Source organism: Seriola dumerili, unplaced genomic scaffold (genome assembly GCF_002260705.1).
Source record: "Seriola dumerili isolate Sdu_G_001 unplaced genomic scaffold, Sdu_1.0 BDQW01000044.1, whole genome shotgun sequence".
NCBI classification, from domain to species: Eukaryota; Metazoa; Chordata; class Actinopteri; order Carangiformes; family Carangidae; genus Seriola; species Seriola dumerili.
In genome coordinates, this window is record NW_019174299.1 from 6,127,145 (window position 1) to 6,148,076 (window position 20,932).

General features: G+C 41.5%; 1 protein-coding gene across 3 annotated transcripts in view; it reads left to right on the forward strand.

Annotated features, from left to right (window-relative positions):
- The window catches only part of LOC111217695 (protein shisa-6 homolog), a 75,135-nt gene that overhangs the window by 44,025 nt on the left and 10,178 nt on the right, over nt 1-20,932 (forward strand). The window contains exon 5 of one of the 3 annotated variants that reach the window (XM_022739675.1): nt 20,160-20,222. The exons of 1 other annotated variant lie outside the window; for it this stretch is intronic. In XM_022739675.1, coding sequence (XP_022595396.1) covers nt 20,160-20,222 — 63 coding nt within the window. Of the gene's footprint in view, nt 1-13,331; nt 13,357-20,159; nt 20,223-20,932 lie in introns of all 3 variants that reach the window. One more of the 3 variants, XM_022739677.1, reaches the window with a different exon arrangement.

Genomic DNA, 20,932 nt, shown 5'->3' on the forward strand with positions numbered 1-20,932 from the left:
TTCATTCATTCATTCATTCTTTAGCTATACCACTTAAACTTTTTAGGGGTGTGGGCTGGAGCCAATCCCAGCTGACATTGGGCGAGGGTGGGGTACTCCCTAGACATGTTGCCAGTCTATCAGAGGGCTAATTTTATAGAGACAACCACTCATGTAATTTAGAGTCAACGATTAACCTAACCTGCGTGACTGGACTGTTGGAGGAAGCTGGAGGAAACCCACGCAGGGGAGGACATTGAAAACTCTACAGGCAGATTCGAAACCACAACCTTCTTGCTGTGAGGCGACAGTGATAACCAATGTAACACCAAGCCACCCCCCTTCCACCCCCACCCAACATCCTTCTTAGTCTATGTAGGAAAGTGTTGTACCATTTATGCGTCATGTGGCCACGGTGAGCGTTGATTTGAACTTTTACATCAAGTATACTTGGTTTTACTCTGTTATTATGGACTGTGTGTGAATAAAGTTCCATTTGAAGACTTTTACGAGCAGCCGCCTCTTCACACAACAGCTTTTTAAACCATGCACAGTGTAAAGAATGATGCATTCAGCTGTGTGGAGGAGAGCAGTGAAACACTGATGGGACCCAGCAGTGGCTCCGTTAATTCTTTCACTTATCACCATTTGAATCTCTTGATGTGCTTCAGATGAATGCAATTTCAATAATGCTCCACTGAAACAGCACTGGAGTCATTTTAATGGCTTTCGCTTCAACTTTTGGAGAAATTTAATTAGCAGGATATTATTTGAAGCCGTCTTTCCCGCTGTGGTGCATTTATTTGTGACCTGATGCAACGGCGTAGCCTCCTCCTCCCTCCTAAGACCGGCTCCTTTCAAATGCTGATCTCCGGTTTGCTTTCATCCCAACAGACACCGCGCACTGTAAATTAATTATGAGCCTGAAATGTTTGTGCTCAATTGTTTTTAATCTTCAAAGGTGATAATAGGTTTGATTAATCTTCAGTTTGTTAGCGAGAATCATTTGGAAAAACGAGACGCTAAAAGTATTTACGATCTGCTTACAGGCGGCCAAGAATATTTCCATCACATGCAAGAAAATCAGTTTCTGCAGGAACTCTTGTCGGAGTATTTGGACTGACTGAGAACACAACCTGTGTTTGAATCTTGCACATAAACATGCCAGTGTTTTTAGACTACAAAAGTAGTCTAACTACTTGTTCTGTTTCAGTAGAAGTCAAACGTAAGATTAGATCTTCAATGCCAGGATTCATCACTATGTGTAATGGTTGCTCCCGTCACATTTCATTCTGTGGCACTAATGTCCTTTGACCCCGTGTCAACATGCACTCAAGTTTTGCGATACGCTGTAAAGACATATTGGATGAATTAAAAGCATGGGCATCAATTTGCAGCTGTAACAGCCTCCATTCCACTGCTCTGTCTTTCCTGGCTGCAGAGATTTGCTGCCATTGAGCTGCAAGAGCATCAGTGAGGTCCAACACTGATGCAACCCAGAGGTGTTGGGTGGGGTTGATGTCAGGACTCTGGCTTTGTGCATAGGGAACAGTCTCCAAACTGCTGCCACAAAGCAAAATGTCTAAAATTACATTATTTTCTGCAGCATTAAAATTCTCTTGTGGCCAAACCATGAAAAACAGCCCCAGGGTCACCCCCCAGTGGCTCACCTGGTAGAGCGCATACCATGAAGGCTCGAACTTTACCACAGCGGCCCAGTCTGGCCCGAGGCTCTTTGCCGCATGTCATCCCACCTCTCTCTCCCCAACTTTCCTGTCTGTCTCTCACTGCAGGTATGATAATAATAATAATAAAAAAATAACTTAAACAAAAAAAGAGAACGAAAAACAGCTCCAGACAGATACATTTTGCTACGTGGCCAAAATTGTTTAGCGTTATTGCTAAAACTTTATTTCTCACTCACAGCACTGCCCTTGAAAATGCAAGACAGGCAGGGAGTTGTTGGTATCATCCAATTCATCCCATTATTGTTCTGTGGCGCAGTGTGTTGGTGTAGCCGCTCTTTGCTCTCCTGTTAAGCGCCTGTTTTGACATCATGTTTCCTTGTCAGGAGCAATGCACTCCGACAAGACAGGCAGCCTGAATCACAACATGGATTCCAGTCATGCAATGCCCGCTGGGATTTCATCTCCCAGCAGTCATAACCCCTGCAAACCCACAGACAGATGCGTCTGGCACCCAAAATGAACAGGAACAGCAAGAGGTGGAAAAAAACGAGCCACTCCGAGGGCTTGTTAGTTCATCACTCTATCTTGTGAGAAGTGCCTGGATGCTGTTTGTTCTCATAGTCGCAGAGGGGTGTTTTTTTAAAACTCCCTTACACACCTCTTCCTTCAGCGTTTTCATCTCTCACTTTTGGCTAGGCTCAGTTTTTATTTAGTTTTCATCTATCAGGTCCTCGAAGTGCAATTTCCTGTATTTTATTTTATTTTTTAAATAAAGTGCTGTCTGTGTGATCGTCACAGTGGTTTAGCCATAGGCCCATATTCGCAAGTAAACACACATTTTGCTTAGGTTAATGTAATCTCAACCATGCACATGAAAAGTGAATCAGCTTCCTTCCTGGGTTCTAATTAAAGAGCCTTATATGTTTGGTTAAATTGGGAGAAAGGTGTGAGAGATGAAAGCAAAGATCAAAATGTGACGGGCGGAGGCTCGCTGACAGCAGGAGGCTTCAGATGGAAAACAAAGAGGGGGCAGGAAGTTCATTTACTCCGCCATGTGAGGAGACACTTGAAGGCACGACGTGGCTCCAAACAAATCAATCTCACAAATTGTTGTTTTATTTCTCTTCTTCATCTCTAACTGTAAATGAATGCCCCAGGGTCTCCCAGTGTTCAGCCTCTTCGTGCAGAGGAAGCAAAATCCTTTTCTTTTCTGCAGCTTTCATTAAAACTCAAGGATTTCGTGTGATTATATGATACCTGCAGGATCCCGCGCAGCAGTAGCAGAGGATAACATACCACTGGCTCTACACTTCATGTATTTAAATTGAAGAAAGTATCTGTTTGTGAACAAAGTATCTGTGAGCAGAGGGGATGAAAGGAGCAGACTCTTGGTTTTGCAAATGTCATTACAGCAGGAGGTGTCAATGTTTTTTCATTCACTACAGCTCAGGAAAACATGGCTTCACAGACAGACTGAGTGTGATCGACTGCGCAATAACACAGCAACTAGAAAGGGGATTGAGACGAGTTAAAAGGAACCAGTTTTGTTTTCTTTAAATGCAAATAGAAAACATTTTCTTCTTTCATCAGATTTTCTCATTTTCTTTGTTTTATATCAGTATAAATGAAATATTTTTGTAGTTATAAACCAGGACAGAGCAAGCAACCAGAAGACGTTACCGTGTGTTGTTGACATTCTTCAACTCTTTTACAGATCAAAATATTAAAGGTTCCATATTGTATTAAGTGAGATGTTCATGTGTTGTTTGATTATAAAGCAGGTCTAGGTTCTATATTAATGCTGTGAAAGTATCAAAGCGCTGAGTTTCTGAACACAGGCTGTGTGCATTTCTCTGTGGACTGAGCCTTAAAATGAGCCGTCAGGACTTCTGTAACTCTGTGACGTCACAACAAAGCAGTCACCGCTCTCAGCCATGCCCCCAGCCCTGCCCACCTGGACCCACCATCCAACCTTGCAGGATTTGGTTTCTCTGAGTGTTTAACCTAAAATGTGTTATATTTTTTATAGAATCACTCAGAAAAGCCAGAAGAGAGGCTCAGAGCCTCCTCTCTTCTGATTGGCTGACTGACCTGTTGTTACTAGAGCTCCAGAGAGAAGCCTGAGAAAGGAGATGTAAAACTACACTGAGATGATTTTTGGTTCTTAAAAATATTGGGCTTTAATTGTCAAAAAGAATCATGATGATTTCATCAAAATGACAATCACCTTTTTAAGTGTGAATGTTCATTGCAGACCTTTGTAATTGTATTTTTCTTTTGGAGCTTTTACTCACTCTATCTCCACGACTGACCAGCTCCTCCTGCTGATGAAGACCACTGCTTTGTCTCAGACACTTAGTATACTCACATGTAGTATACACTGTGTACACAATATACTCACTGACATGGTGCGTGAAGTTGGACAGAGTAGTGTTGTCTCAAATCAAACGCTGCCATTGTGCATCGCAACAAGTGACCGTGATTGTTGCCTGCTTTGCTCATTTGACTAAAAATGAACGTTTTACTTTCCTGTGTGTTTACGTCGCCAGCGTCTCCTCCTTCCTCAGTTGACATTTTCATAAATTTGAAAATAGATCAGTGGCCGCTCGCCTTCCGCTATGTAGCCAAGATGGCGACCGTTGAGCGTGAGAAGCATCCATCATTTTAGACTCAGCTTTTTGGCCTTTTTTGAGAGCAACATCTGTGTACTCGTGGCACATTGCATGTTGCTGTACTTGTCAATTTGAACGCTCTCATGCCCTCAAAACAGCAAGTGTGAGTATGGGAAAATTAGAGACACATCACATGACATAAGGTTGAAATATCTGACTAAAAGTTAGGCGTTTAGTGGATGCTAGTTTCTATATGTCAGCAGAAAAAATTGCCAATTTATGATTTACCATTTGAAGAAGTCATGCATTTTTTTTTTTTTTTTTTTTTTTACTCATCTACTCCTGCTGAGCTTTGCTGACCAGGGAGCAAATCATGATTCGCTTGCTGGGGGCAAAATAGACAAAAGAGAATTATACATGCACTAAAACATGCAGAATAAACACTGTACCTTGAAGAAAAATCCTTTTTAATGATTCTAAAGCCACTATATTTGGTGCCTCCCCGGTAGTACTACCAAAAGAGACACTTACAGCCCCCACCAGCATGGTCAATGGGCTGAATCAACACAGACAGACAGAACCAAATTCCACTAGGATTGTCTGAGAACTTTTAAAAATGTCATAAAAATTCAATATGCAGTTGCTTTGACAAATCCTCCAGGGTGCCTTCTGTTCCTGCGTCGACATGTAGCTTTATTCTGGAAATAAGACGCGGCTTTAGATGAAATACCTTCAAGTCGCTGCCATGGATAAGCCAAGACCATAATCTCACAGGACAGGTTGGTTTCACTCTTTCTTGGTGTTCATCCTTTTCCTCTTTGATGTTGCCTAGGTCAGAAAATGTCTCTCATCCCTCGGAGGGTTGCATCCATCCCTTGCTCTCACCTGTATTTTCTCATTCTCTTTGTTTTCGTGTGGGATTTCTTCACCTGTGCGTACGACAGGCCACCTATCCCCCACCCCCCACACCCCCTTATCTGTCTGCTGACCTCTCCTTTTGTATGAACCAGACGGCTCTTCAAAAGCTCCAATACAAAGCCCCGACAATCATTTCACTGTTTCATGCACATTCAGCCTCTTTCTTTCATCTTTTATCCATTAAAATAAATCCTTTCTCCTCCTGTTGTGATAATCTGATTTCACCTCACTTCTTTCCTCGTAGGCTACATGAAATAACACGGCATCAGATCAGGTTTTATTTCTTTCATATCTTCAACACCCACCTGCCTCAGGTCAATATCACATTTCAAGCAGGAGATCGTCCACGAAAGAAACATTTTTTTTTCTTTTTTTTCTTTTTTTTACAAGTAGATTTTCATACAGCAAGTTAGTAGTGAGATACCTTTTCACAGCAGGCTTCTCTGGTGTTGTATAATTAGCAATCAGGAAGGTGGAGTGGGGGGGGGGGGGGGGGGGGGGGGGGGGGGGGGGGTTGCTGTGAGTGGCGGGTCGACAACTAACAACTGCGGACGCACAGTGAGAACAAAAAAGACCTCTCTGAGCAACAAGTCAATTAACTCGCCTCCTAGCAAGGACTGCAGTGCAGTTTCTTCTTTCTCTCTAGTTGTTATTACATTTATGCATGTGTTTACTGCTTGTGGTGGGAAATTTACAGCTGGTGTACAAACACTGAAACACAGTAGAAATATTAATACAATAGGTGATAAACTTGGATTGGCAAGGGGGTAGTGATGAAGTGATATAAGTTGCTTTTCTTTTCTACACCACTGAGACATCACATTTGAATTATTTTTGAAATTACTTTAAATTCAAAAGTACCCAATAGGATGTCTTCTTGAGTCCATTGGTAAACCATGTAGGGACGGAAGTAAATTTGATTAATTTCCAAACATTTTAACCTGAGAGAACCTTTCTGTCCATCACAATGAACATCAGCTGTGTCTGACAGACACTGCTCAACAGATCACTGTGGCTGGAATCTAAGGAGCTAAGTGACTGTTTATTGGAACATGAGACTGATCCCTAGGGGACAGCAGGTGTTACAGAAGGTCATTACTAACTTAACTAACTTTAACTCAGACAGTTTCTGTTATCACATGTTTCATCTTAATCCACATTGCACTGGCTGCTGTAATCATTTCAGTTTGGGTTTTATTCTCACTAGAAATTGATGGTTAGGGTCTCTGTAGCAAAAGCAGAAGTAGCATGTCATATGTGTTGTCTTGGAAGATACTGACTGTTTTTCAAATTTATGGATTGAATTTTTTTTTTATTATTTGTACCGTTAAAATGGCCAATAAGAGCAAAATCCACCAATGAAGATCTTCAGAGGGCATGGTGTACCACGATACTCAACTACATAAATGAGTAAAAATTCTCAAGTGTGTCAGGATTATTACAGGAAGTCAAAGGAAATGATGGAGGATCATTCTGACCCGGGGGTCAAACCAACACCTTTTTGGTACCTTTCCACCTGCAGCCTACTGGCTAGCTGCAGGCACGTCACCGGCTCGCAAGAACCCAGTGGCTGTTTGGGCTCAAAGCCAAAGTTTTAATAAGCAGTCTGACTGTGTACCTGTTGAGGCGCGACCTGACTAGAGGGCATGTTTGACACAAGGCTGCACAGAGTGAGAAAATGTTCTGAACACCTTCATGCAGCTTCAGGCGGAGCTGATAAAAATTAATAGGCACAGCAGGGAGAAGGAGCACAAACTTGATTATGTCGTAAACTATGAATATACAATCAAGATATTGTTGCTCCGTTGTTTATTCAAATCAGATTTAGCCGCATCTATTCCAAAAAAATGTCTTCCTTTTTTTAAAAACCATTTGGGTTTATCTTGACATTTCCAAACGTCCCACTGCGCTCAAATTTTAATGAGTGCTGGCATTATCACTCAAGTGTTCATCTCAGACTCTCATGAGGGCAAGACGACACTGTGGATGACAGCACCTGATCATTTAGGCCCAGTGTGACAGTGAGCAGCTGCATTGTCTCCAAAAAAAAAAAAAAAGAATAAAAACTTAGGAAACACAGGTAGATTGGAACGATTTTATGATTATGTAATCTTCATTATGCTGGCCTGCCAAGGTGCAAACAATGAAAATCATTTACAAACCAAATGTGAAAAGATAAAAGACAAAGACAAAATACTGTATGTCCAAGAGTAGAAAATATTACAAAAGAGAATTCCTCAATAACGCACATCTTTCAAAAAATAAATAAAAATACAATCCAACACACAATTTTGGAAGTTCATTAGATATTACTTTTTCTGTAAGCCAGCCCCTTTTAAACCCATAGCCCCTCCCACTAGGCTTCTTATCTACATATTTTCTTTTTTTTTAACCACACAAATCATTTACAGCTTCTTAGACCAAAATATATTTTAAACATGTTTTACAACCCAAACAGGGAAACAACATAGAACAAGAATGTAACCGGTTAAATTTTTTTAATGAGATAAATGACACTGATACCAATAACAACAGGGATTAGCTATATTTTCAAAGATACTTCCCCCTCGACCGAACCAAGTTATTTGCAGCAAAATTTAATAAATGGGAAACATAATTGTGAAGGTCACGTGACCATGAAAGCGCGCGAAAACGTACTATGTAATAGAGAAAAATGTCGCCCCTGTTTTGCCATTCAAACTCATCGATGGGAGACAGCCAGGCGGATATGCCACGCACTTCAACTAATAAACAAATATAACGTTTGTGTGGATGTAAATGAAAATATTAGTGTGCACCCTTGGTCGCGCCACTGAATCGATGGATAACAACGAGCTTTATTAGCATGCATTAGTGAGTGTGTGTGTGTGTGTGTGTGTGTATTTGTGTGCACGCTACCAGTATTCAGTGACGGAGCTGCTCCGTCACAATGGAGGAAAAACAGATCCTACTCCATCTCTTTATGAAGCCGTATTAATCAAAAGTCTCCTAATTAACATCATCAGATGAATGCAACAGTGGCGTCTCTGAACACGCGCCGCCTCACAGTGTTCTGCCATCGTTAATTAGCATCATCATCCCCAATTGTTTACTCGTCGCGAATGATCATTTAATTAGGTAACTTCAGATGAAGGATCCAAATATTATGGATAGATTATAACAAGATGAGTGGCAAACAGCTCCTGCGGCAGCTTAAGGAAGCTTAACTCTGTAGGACAAGTATCAATCACATTTATATGTAAATAGATGTAATTATCTGTTCTAATCATCGCACATTGCTCATGAGGCTGGAAAGAAAAAGGCCGCTTGTTGCTTTAATTCTGAAAGTGACAGAAGTGTGAAGGAGACAAAGCCACTTGCTCAAAGACATCCAGCACCGAGCCAATAAATGCTCCACTGATGGAAACGGCTGTAAAATAACACCCACTTACTGAAAAGCTTCCTGAGAACAGATTCTCTGAGTAATCAGTGAACGGTGAGACACTGATGCTCTTTCTCTTTTTGTTTTCCTCCAGGAACAACAAGCTTAGGGTGTTCTGTCCAGTTCTGAAAAGAAAAGTGAGCTAATACATCTGCAGAGGAAAGAAAAAGTCTCCTCAGCATCCATGGTAGCCATAGGCCCCGTTTTACAGTGTTGGTTCAGCATTACTGAAACAAACTTCCTGGTATTTTCTCATTCTCTCTCGTTTTGTCTCTTTTTGTTCTGCAAAAAATGAAATGTAATTTGAAGCAATTCAACTCCATTCATATATTGAAATACAGCAGCATTTACTGTAGCCCATCATATACAATGGAGGAAATTAAAACAGTGCAGAAATTGTAGGAAAATAGCAATGGACAATTTCTTTCTTTTCCTGCACAAATGTGTGTGTCTCAAAAGCACAAAAATGGCGTTGCCCTAAAAGAGAAACAAAAGTAAGAAGTTATCCCCCCCCGAAACACTTTTTCTTATAGAGACTGTCACTTTATCCACAGACTGAACAGAGTAACTGCGTGTAGAGAAGCATAGCAGTTATGGTCAATTATATCCATACAGTCCACTACAAAAGAACAATTTAAAGCTGCACTAATCAATGTTTTTTCTAAAATTTATATTAACCATGAATCAAATCACTGTGTAATTTGAAAAGTGTCATCAACCTTGTTCCAGTTTCAGGAAGACAGCTCTTATAAACCCACTGTACACCTGCCCAGCACCAAACAGCAGACACTGTTGACTCTGTCAGGAGTTGGTGGAGACCAAAAGCAGAGCTAAAAACAAACATAAATGTTCACCAGGCGGACACAAACACAGCCCCACATGACTGCAAATGCTGCTCCATTCTCAATGTGTAAATAGGCAACTGTTTGTTTAGTCAGATTTACTTTTTCTGGTGGCTGGTTACCAAATTTCTTTCAGGTTGTGAGCTTTGGATTTGTGACATCATTATGTCTGAAATCCTGGCTAAGGCTTTGATTACGTCAACTTTATTTTCTTTCTCCTTAAAGATACTTTTGGTTCTTTACTGAAAAATCGTCAAATGAGGGAAGTGAATTTTTTTTCAGATCAATTAGTTTACATGGTTTTCAAAGCCTTCTCCAAACTGACAGGAATAAAATGTTTGGAGTCAAAAAAAAAAAAAAAACACTGGAATCAGCTCATCAAATACCCAAATGTCCACCAGCTTTTTAATTGGAGAACCAAAACTCCCCTGAGTTACTAAAACTCACAAATTAGAAAATAAAGTGGCTGTGACCTCAGTGTGTTCAACGGTAACTACAACTCTGGATAAGATGGATATTTTACACAGTGTGTATTTCAAAGGCGCAGCTTTCTTTTCTCTCCTTGTCCCTCCATGATCATTTATCACTGTTTCTTTGGCCTGTAGGCTCTGGAGAGCTCAGAGAGTTTGTCTGCTGGTATTTCATATTCCTGTTAAGAAGTCACAAGGTCAGCCTGGGGGGGGGGGGAGGTTGAAAACAACAGACTGTGCCTTTTCTTGACTGGAAAAAGCATGTCGGGAGAGCATGACGCGCCCAGGAGCTGAGACACACAATCCCTAATCAATACGGCAGAAACAAAGATCCTCGGCTTCAGGGGCCCCTGGTGGGAAGTCGTCATGTGTAATGCCGAGCCGATTGTCTCAGTTCTCCTGTCCCTGTTCTTTTTTGGAGGGGGGAGTGGGGGGTGTCTGAACCACAAAGGCAAACACAGTACCGTCAGAAATATAGATGGGACTGAAAGAGCCAAGAAAACACAATTTTAACACAATGGCATCACCTGGATGGGACACAACCTCTTCTTTCAGAGGTGTTGAGGTGCACAACAGAAGCTAAACAATGAGTAATCCTCATTCATCTGTTCAGGGTGAATTTCCAGTTCACTATGAATTTTACATGACGCGTGACTGATCAAAGTGTGAACTCGCGTCAAGCCAAATTAGCCGAGTCTCAACTGAAAATGCTTTCCCAGAATTGGAGTGAAAGGTGTAAACATTTAGATGTGGTATCCTGTGCCGCTCTCTGCTAAATGCCAACAAGCAGCCAAGCTCGGCCCATAATTGCAAAGTCATTAAAAGATCTCTGTGGTAATTTTCCAGTTTGTGGTATCTTTGACAAAGCCTTGCCTTTTCTCCGCCTTTTAATCGTTTCATCAACCTGCTAATCAACAGTTTGCTTTGTGCCAAACTACCAATGTAATTACGGGAAAACGTGGAGCATAATTATGGAAAATAACTTAGTGGATAATTCATTTCTGGAAGACTCTGCTGCCTCCACTTCACACCAAACATTAGGAGAAAGTCTTAAAATGCTCGGTGCGTTTTCTCTTAATTACTTCTGCCACATAATGTCTTCAGTTTGAGCCATGAGCCTTATTAAATTCTCCCTTTTGTAGCTTCGAATCATCAAAGTTTTGTCATTAAACTGTTTCCAGCATGAGATGATCTGTCTTTGGTTTCCATGTACATTCAACAAGAAAGAAAAGTTTTCTTTGATTGTTTCAAGGAGCAATGAAATGGTTTTTCTAATGTCACACACAGTATTTTCAGTTTTTCAGTGTGTTGGGTTCACTGTATGTTAATGTATGTGGGTATCCAGAAAGTTACAGCAACATGAGATTGTTGAACATGCAATTTCTAAACCACAGGCGCTAATCTGCTGCTGTCACAGCCTCCACTCTGCCAGAGTTTGGAACCTGGCTGCAGGGATTTGCTGCCATTCAGAGGCAAGAGCATTAGTGAGGTCAAACTGAAGCTGATGTTGGGATGAAGGCTGAGTGTTTGCTGCTGGAAAAACTGACTTGGGAGTGTTCACACTTTGAGATTGATGGCAAACACAGCAAGTAATAAAGCCAAATAACAAAGTGTTTAGCCCTCGTGCTAACCTTGAAGTCACAGACAAACAGCCTAGATTTGCTACTTGTTTGTGTTTGTAGTCCAGGTGAAATCAGATGCAAACAAATTGAACTGATCGTGTTAATGCGAATATTGGATACTATTATGATCCGATGGTGCGTTTGCAGCCATTCCACCAACAGTTTGTTGACGGTTCTTATCAGAAAGTTGAAGATATCGCTGTCAGAAATTCATTTTACAAGTCAGAGGCTGACGTGAACAGTTTTTCACACTTGGCTGCTCAATGTGACGTGAATGCCGCATTAGACCAATGTTGGCAATGCATTTCAATGAGCGTGCTGCACTGATGAAGCAGGTGTATCAACACAACAGCTCTTGCTTTAAAAAAAAAAAAAAAAATGCAGCAAAGAATCTTTTGCCACAGTGTCTCGCAACATGTACAAGCAGATGTTCTTGTTACATTAACGAGGTGAATCCTGTGAGTTCAGGCAGACCAACATGAGTCCGCCGCTTCGCTGCTATGACATACCGCCTGCTGCCACACCACTCACCTGAAATCGTACACCGTCACACGCTGCTGCCAGTGTTCAGATAGCGTTTCATCAGCCCCACCTCCATCCCAGCATCCGCCTCTGAGTCTACCTTCCCCTCGGGGCGACGTTATTGTCGTCACGCCCCACTCCCCGCTGTCCTGCGCTCGGTGTTTACTCACAAGGTCAGAGTCTAGTTTGCCGACGCAACCCTGCACATATTTTGTGTTGCATGTTGTGCTCGCTGCCTGATTCTGCTGTTTACCTCATGATCTTTGAGATGCAGAGAATGTAGTTGTTGTCATTGTGATAACTTTGAAGATAAATACTCTTCTTTCACATTGTGAGCCGTGGACGCTTTTGACATCTTGATAAGCCTTCCAACTCAAAATGGTCTTCTAGACTGAATTTCTTTGATTCACGACACTTGAAGCACCACACCAACGCGACCTCTTGCATTTTTCTTTTTTTAATGCGTTGATTAAATAGTGGTATTTTCAGTCAAATTGCATATTAAGGTGTTAAAGTGTTGTTTGGACTTGGTACTCCAGTTCAACCTAGAGGTTTTGGATGGGGTTGACCTCAGGACTCTGTGCCGTCATGCTCTGACTGGGTAAAACAGTGAGCCTTGCTTTGTGCATTGGGACATTTTTGAAATGGAAACAAAATGGGACAAACACAAATTGTCGCCACAAAGGTAGAAGCACACTGTTTATTACAGCATTATGATTTGTGTCCCCTTTTCCATATAATGTGTGGGCCAAACTGTTAGTCAGTTTGTGTTGTGTTTTATTGTTGCAGATTCTCATCACAGTGCAGGTTTTTCTCCAACGACCAGGCCTCAGGTGTTAACTCAGATCGTTCCGTGCCCGAGGACCTCACTGATGCTCTTGTGGCTGAATGGGAGAAAAATCCCTGCAGCCATGTTCGAGCATCAGGTGGGAAGCCTGAAACCAGAAGAACGGAGGCTGTTACATCTCAACAGCAGGTGAAATAGCTGGAGCAAAAGGAGAAACAAATATTCAAGAGACACTCCATCCATCCAGGGCTGTTGCACAAGACTACAACAGTGTGTCTTTAGCAGACTCTACAGGTTTTCTCTCGTCACCCAGACCTCACTCCAGCCTCAACTGTTTACTTGGATCCTTCAGTTTTCCTCTTCATTCATGGAGTCCCATATTCCACGGCAAGGATAACGGCAGCTTTGTGTGATGTTACTTCTGACATATCGAAGAAGACATCAGATAAATCTGTGCTTATCCTTGTTAGTAATTCACAGACTCCCAAGAAGCCCGTGCTCCCCGAGACGCCGTCAGTCACGCTCACGACACTGCATGGGTAAGGGTGAGAGAGACTCTGTTTGTGTGGAGCAGTGTACCAGTGGAAGAAAATTCTTATCCAGCATTGAAATATCCAGGATAGGTTGCTTCCCAGCTGCAGCTTGTGAAATGGAAAATTAACTGATTTGTTGTCGGAAAAGGATGCGACTAGTAAAAAGGCCTGGTCTTTACAGGACTCATTCATGTGCAGAGAGAAATAACATAACTGAGTGCACAGAGTGGGAAAATGCTACTGGGAAAGAGCGACTTTTTTAAATTCCCAGTGCACTGAGACAGACCATTAAGAGGCAGAGAAGGACATCAAAAATGAATACCAGCATGCTTGAACATACATTAATTTCTCTCTAGTTTGCTGTAGCGGTGCTGCTCTTTGCCACTTGATATCTGATACAAAACCACAGCCAGAAAAATTTGCAGAAAAATTTAGCGTCCTCCAAAGAAAAAGTGCAAAGACATGTGGACAGTGTCCTTCAAACGCTCATTGTGGCTTGTATGAAATAGTAGGACTTGGAATGGATTTTTTTTTTTTGTTGTTGACTTTAAAATAACAGCTCTTGTCAGATTTGTGACAGCCCAAAAGAAAAGAAGAAAAATCACCAGTGCTACTTTTCACATGAGTGTTTGTGATGTTTGATGATGGTCTTTTTAGATTTATGCATTAAAGTCACAGAATGCCTGGATTTAACAGTTGTGTAAGTCACTGAAGTAGCCAATAACAGACAAGTTTATTTTATCCAGCGGGTTCTCAATTGAATGATTACAAAATATACTTTATCCTGATAAATATCAATATTGCGAAAGGAGATTGTGATAGAAAATATTGTAATAGAAAACGTCGGCCACTTCTACCACATGCATGAGTTCTGATTGGCCGGTTGTTTCAGCCATCCAGAGTTCCATTGCAGATCCGCTGAAAAGAAATGCTATAATGTAGAGGTGTGGAACCACCTAGGATATGAAGATATGCCACGGTCCTCAGCCCAAGTCTGGCCCACATCTGGGCAGATTCCGACTGTTACCCTTCAGTATTGTCCGACATTGTCTGTGTGTGCCAGAATAGGTCCAGATGTGGAAGAAACATCTGACAATCACGCCGTATAGTATGTGCCAGATCATGGCCGCCGAAACGTGCGGATAATGGGGGGCAAAGAAACAAGCATGTGATTATTTTATCTTCACTGCGTCGGAGAAGCAGTATGAGTTCAAACATAAATGCATCAAAGGAACTTTAATTTCCTGAGTAGGTCCTGACTTTTCAGTCTTTTAACATTTTGGGGACTATTTGTTCAAATAATTTCATACTAAAAGATTTCGGGTGAAGTGTCATCACAAAGTAATGATGATAAATTGATAGTGATTTCTTCTGATTATCTGTTTGGATATTGATTTAATTCTTCCGTAACTTCTTCAGGTTTTGGTAATTCATTTGGAAATATCTCCATTTGAGGTTCGCTCATCACAGATCCATTAGAGGTTAAAGCCCTGAATGGTTCAGAGGTGCAGAGACACAGATTGACAGCATGCTCACGTCTTTCTTTTCTCTCCCGCTTTCCCTCTATGTCACTCTCCCTCTCCATCACACATTCGTATGCACAAGGGCAAAACGAGGTGATCTGTCCCACCAGGTCCACATGGTACTTCACACTCTGCCAGCATAATGACATAGCATGGGCTCTCTCTCTCTGTAGCCCGCGTCTGTCCATCAGCTTCCCCAGAGCGAGGCGTTTAAAATGGATCTGGGTCACAGTGGGATCCCCTCTGTCCACCCGCTGGAACCTGGAAGCATTCAATTCATTTGTGACAGAGCCGCCTGCATTACTCCAGCCAATCCATGTGACACGCTGTACTGTCAGTGAGAGCTGCTGCATTATGTATTAACACTTAGCAGGTATGTTCTCCGCCACATACTTCGCATACTAGTGCTGAGCTCCGTCACCGCCTCAGTGTGAATGATTACAACTGATATTTAGAAGAGGAGGAAGAAATCTCCTGACATTTGCTCCACTTTCTCAGTCACCACTGGCGTCACATGACTGCAGCAGCAACAGTTTAAACCTTTAACATTAATTTTCCTTTGTACGTTTGATGTAAGGCTGCACAATGTTTTTTTTGTGCTTGAATATGTGAAATTCACCAAAACCCTGTGTCAGGCTTGGGCTGATATTTCATTAATATCGAATATCACGATATTTCCTGCTGCAAAAATAGTGGCAGCATCTCTTATAACTGAAACATAATTTATATATTATAAAAATAACTGTAACATAAAATACAAGATACAATCATATAAGGACATTAGTAACCCCTGATTTAACCTGATTACATTTACACCTGATATTAATATGTGTCTCCAGCATCCACATTGAGGTGCAATCACTCTGTCCAGCTCAGGTCACATCCTCCTTGTTTGCTTTGGTCCAAAAAAAACAACAACAAACAACAACAACAACAAAAAAAAAGGATAGCAGAAGAAGAGGAAGATAGTTATCTGTGCAGCTGCATTATTGTAGTTTGCTTGCTTTGCTAATGGCCGCTAGCTGCCTAGTTGCTACCTTGCTGTTTTGGAACAGTCGTATTTCCGTCCATGTACCTGTTGCATGTGGATTGACAACGCAGTTGCAATTTACACAGTGTGGTCACAATGCGTCCCTGAACACCAGGGACCAGGACCTGGCTGATCAGACCACAATCTGTCCTCAGTGCGTCTTACACCTGAACTTTCATGTGGTCAAGTTTTATCCAGTCATCCAAAACACATTGTAATGGCAGGTGTAAATGGGGTATTTGAAATTTAGCTCTTACTGTGTCTGTTTCCTGTAAATCTGACTGTTGCTGAGTGAAAACATACTGCAGAGGACTCAAGACTTAATATATTATTCATCAATTTGTGTATAAATGTTGTACATGAATCTGGTTTTACCTCTTAAATCCATTTGTAGCTATGTCATTATGTCATTTGAATATTATAAGTATTTAGTAGTGATGTTGTTTAATGCATTTATGTGTATTATGTTTTTTTACAACACTGTTGGGGTGGATATAAGTACAGTATATGGCCAAAAGTAGGTGGACACACTGACCCACCTGTGTTTGTGTAGAGGCCCTGTAGTTCCCGTAAAGGGAAACTCTGACGCTACAACACACAACATAATTTGAGGCAATCATTTTCTTCCATCTCTTTGTGATAACAGTGTTCGTCCCTTCCTCTGTCAGAGCGCCCCTGCGCACAAAGCAAAGTCCATAAAGAAATGGTTTTCCCAGTTGTAGAAAATCTTGACTTGCCTGACCTCAACCCCATCCAGCACCTTTGGGATGAACTGAATACTGACTATGAGCCTGCACTGGACCTCACTGATGCTGTTGTGTCTGAATGGGAGAAAAATCCCAGCAGGCTGTCAGGCTCCAACATCTGGTGGGAACACTGACAGCAGAAGGAGGGAGGCTGTTAAAGCAGCAGATTGATGCCCATGAATGACATGTTGAAGAATCACATATGGGAGGAGTGTTCAGCTGTCCTCATACATTTATGTAGTTAGTGTATTATGTTCCTATATCTTCCTTCATGTTATAGATTTTTGAGTATCTCGACAGCAGGTGAAATAGCAGGTGCAAAACGACAAACATTTAAAAGACTGTGATATATTGCAACATTAACAACAGTGCACTAAAATGCATTTCCTAAAGTCAACTGTCTTTCTACTAATCAGATTCTGGTGCCTGTGACTTCAGATTTGCATGATGAACTTGTCCTTTCTTGGTATGTATTAGAATCAGTGGAGGCAGAGCTGAATATGTGATTAGTCACCATGTTGTTGGGGTCCTCAGGTTGTTCAGATCGCAGCAGTTTACTTCAGGATAGAATCACATTTCCAGGCGCCTTGCTGGAGCTTTTCAGTTCCACTTGAGCTCAGATGACGTTGTTATCCACAGACCAAACAAAACTAAACCTCTCCAGCCTCAGAAATAACTGCATTCGGTGGTGAATGTGTTCCCTCTGACTGCTTCATGTTGCGCGATCTCTCACCATCCCGGGGTCTGAATCATGCCTGGGATACATCATTGTGTTGCTGGGACTAGACTTTTCTTTGAAATGCTCAGTCCTCGAAAACAAATTACATATTAGTTTTAGTGCCAGAGTTGCTGCAAAATACCAGCAATAACATTCAGATATCTCACACACATGTAAGCCCTGAACCAAGGAAAACCCATCCTCGCAGGGTGATAAACTTATGAACCCCGGCTAAACACTTCGTGCTACATTTTAATGTGTGAAATTCATATGGCAGTCGCTTTCTCTGCTGTGGGGAAAAAAAAGGCTGTTATTTATTTGGTGCAAAACCAATTTAATTTGAAGTTCAAGTTCATAGCAGAGTAATTTAGCAAAAGTCAAACAACATTTGTCAGAAATGCCACATCCACCCGCTGAGAGAGGAACATCAGCTCTGATCTTTAGCGAAAGCAGAACAAGCCTCCTGTCGTCTGTTCACAGCTAGCTAGAGCGCTCACAGTCGTTGTTTTAAGCTATCAGAGATGTGTTTTTATTGTCTTTAGCACTCTTACAGAATGATAGATGAATATATTTAAATGCAAATAAGGGTACCACCATCATATATCTATGCTTTGTACGCTCTGCTGTTCAGAAAAACCAGGTGTAATTGAATAAAGGCAGTATTTCCACTCTGAAATTATTTGCACTCCCCACCATCTCTGCTCAGTGATGGAGGTCTCAGATGATGTTGCTTTGTTCTTTAACCACTGAAACAACACATAACGATGTTAGCGCAACATCAAATGAGTCACTTACAGCAAAGATGGATCACCATGAGGTGCAGCCATGTTCCATGTTCCCTTTTTAAAGAGAGGCTGCAATCAATCATTTTTGGCAAAGCGGCGTTTCACTGTGGATTCTGTCAAATGAAAGAAACACTCACAGACCCAGAACTGAGCGTTGACAGTTTACTGCCCACTGGAGACACACTGAACAAATCAAAGCTCTTATATCTGGTGATGCAGCAAACACTGACTGCAGTGGGGTGGATGGAAAAGACACCTGATAATCTGCTGAACACGAGGATGACATTTATCGCAGTGTTACAGCAGCTTGTTGTGCAAGAGAGGGTCAGTGTTTTATCCCGGGTTGACCATTGTAACATCTAGATAATGCAGGTGTAAAGACAAGGTTATTTATACAACACATTACCTACAAATGCCCAATTGAAATGCATTAAACAAGACTTAAGGGCTCTATTTGAACAGTCCAAAGAGTGTGTGAGTTCATTCAGGGCGTGTCCACATCACTTTTACTATTTTCACAGCAGAAAAAACAGTTGCTGCTTCAAAAAGTCTCCTTAATTATTCAAGTGTTTTAGGCATAACATACAATAAACCAATCAGAGTGCAATCTCACACTCCCTTTAAAAGTCAGGCGTGCTTGCACCATGGTGGATTGCCATAATTGTTATCCTTCTTCAGAGCAAATTTATGAGATTCATGATAGATTTCCCTCAGTTCCTGTTATTATTGTCTTATTTCTATTGTTTTTATTTATTACTTGCTCATTTATTGTTCTGTGTGCGTGTGTGTGCGTGTGTGTGCGTGTGTGTGTGTGTGTGTGTGTGGGGGGGGGGGGGTTGGTTGCATTGTTTGTATGAAAAGTACTATACAAATGAAGTCTGCTTGATTGATTGATATCATGATGCCGTGTTTTACAGAGTTAGTTTCTATTTGTGGTGAGTTGATCACATATTGTGACTGACCAGTGAGTCCAGTCCTGAAGCACGCACCCAGCAGCTCTGTGCACTCTGAGGGGCAAAGCTCAGGGGCTGAGCGAATCAATGCTCTGAGCACAGCTCTGCCAAGAAGTAACGGCACAAATCGCATTAAAGATCTTTTTTGTTACATTATGAGAAACGTGAATAAACAGTCGGTTCATTATGAAACTGTGGTGGACAGATTTAGTCTAGGTGATAAACGGGAAACACTGGCTCACTCTGCTTGTGTGTTGTACGCCCACCTCTGTAGGTGCATGTCAATCTCTTGATAATACGTCCTTAAAATAAGAGTGAAATGATGACACTGACCTGATTTTTGCTGGTCAATCGCACATTGCATCACAAGATAGCAATGTGCCAACAATGAGCCTGACCACACCCCGTTTTAAGACCAACACGCCCCTGGGTGCACAGATGAGCACAAGTTTATCTGCTATAAACAATGTCTTATCTTCAGGGGACAGTGTGTGTGTGTCTATTCACCAAATTTCATGGCAATCCATTTGATAGATGTTGAGATATTTCAGTCCAGACCAAAGTGCAGGGCTGACTGACCTACCAACATTGACATCACTGGCTGAAAATGAAACAGTAAAGAAGATAATACAATTGAGCACTAAATTATTACAGTTGGGGAGAGTTTTATTTCCTCTGGAAGTTTGTTGCAGGTCTAAACGCTGCCTCTTCATGTTTAGTTTGGACTCTGGAAGCTGTAAGCAGACCTCTACCTCTACCTCTACCTCTACCTCTTTGGGGTTGCTGAAGAAATCTGAAAGACTGGGAAAACACCATGGCTAGATAGCGCAAAAGTCAAGAGGGAAAGTCTATTTTCTTTTGTGATTTGAGTGAACTGACCCTTCAACATCAAGGGCGAGGACTAAACACAGAGTGTGCCAAAGTATATTTACACCCGTTATGTCAGATTTTTTTTCCTGCTGTGAGCTGAAGCCAGCGCGTTAACTCTTCCTGTTCTTCTTTAACACCAGGAAACCACCACCACGACTATCAGCACAGCCACCTGGACCTGACCGCGCTCACTCCTAAACTGGGTAAGAAAACACACTAATGTAGAGCAATAAACCTGTAATGAAAATATAAGTTTTGTAATGTGCTGCCAGATCTCATCACGCTGCATCTTTTCTGTGAAGTTTAGGCCAAGATTTGATGGTGGTGATCGACCTGATTTGACTTTCGAATTTATATGCGTTATTATCTGTTTCTAAATGAACGTGAGCCAAACCGTTCTTGAGGTAGACTATTTTCCAATTTCAACGACCAAAGTGTATCTTTCAGAGGGAAATTAAAATCTAAGGAGCTGATAAAGAAGTCTCGAGAGAAAATGAAAAGCAAAAAACAAAAAAAGTGTATGATAATCAAAGGATCATCTGTGCAGTTCAAAGTTATTGAAAACCCAATTGCTGTTATTGCATCCCATCTATTTCTCTAAATGTGATTTTGTGTGGAAGGGGAGCAGCTTTCAGTGTGGAATTACTGAACGGTCCTGAAACTAGATGCCAATGAAATGAAACACCGTGTAATTAAAGAGGGAATCAGGTCTTATTTGTTACAAAAATCCCCTCCATGATATTCTGAAATCTGCACAGCCAGACGTTTTGTGTCGGTGTTTTCAGGTTTAAAACTAAGAGTCATTATACAAAGTTTTCCACCATTAACGTTGTGCTGCAGTCCACTTCCTGCCTGTCTGCCTCTTAAACAGTGCGGCCTTTTCACTGGGAAAATGGATTTCAAAAGTACTTTT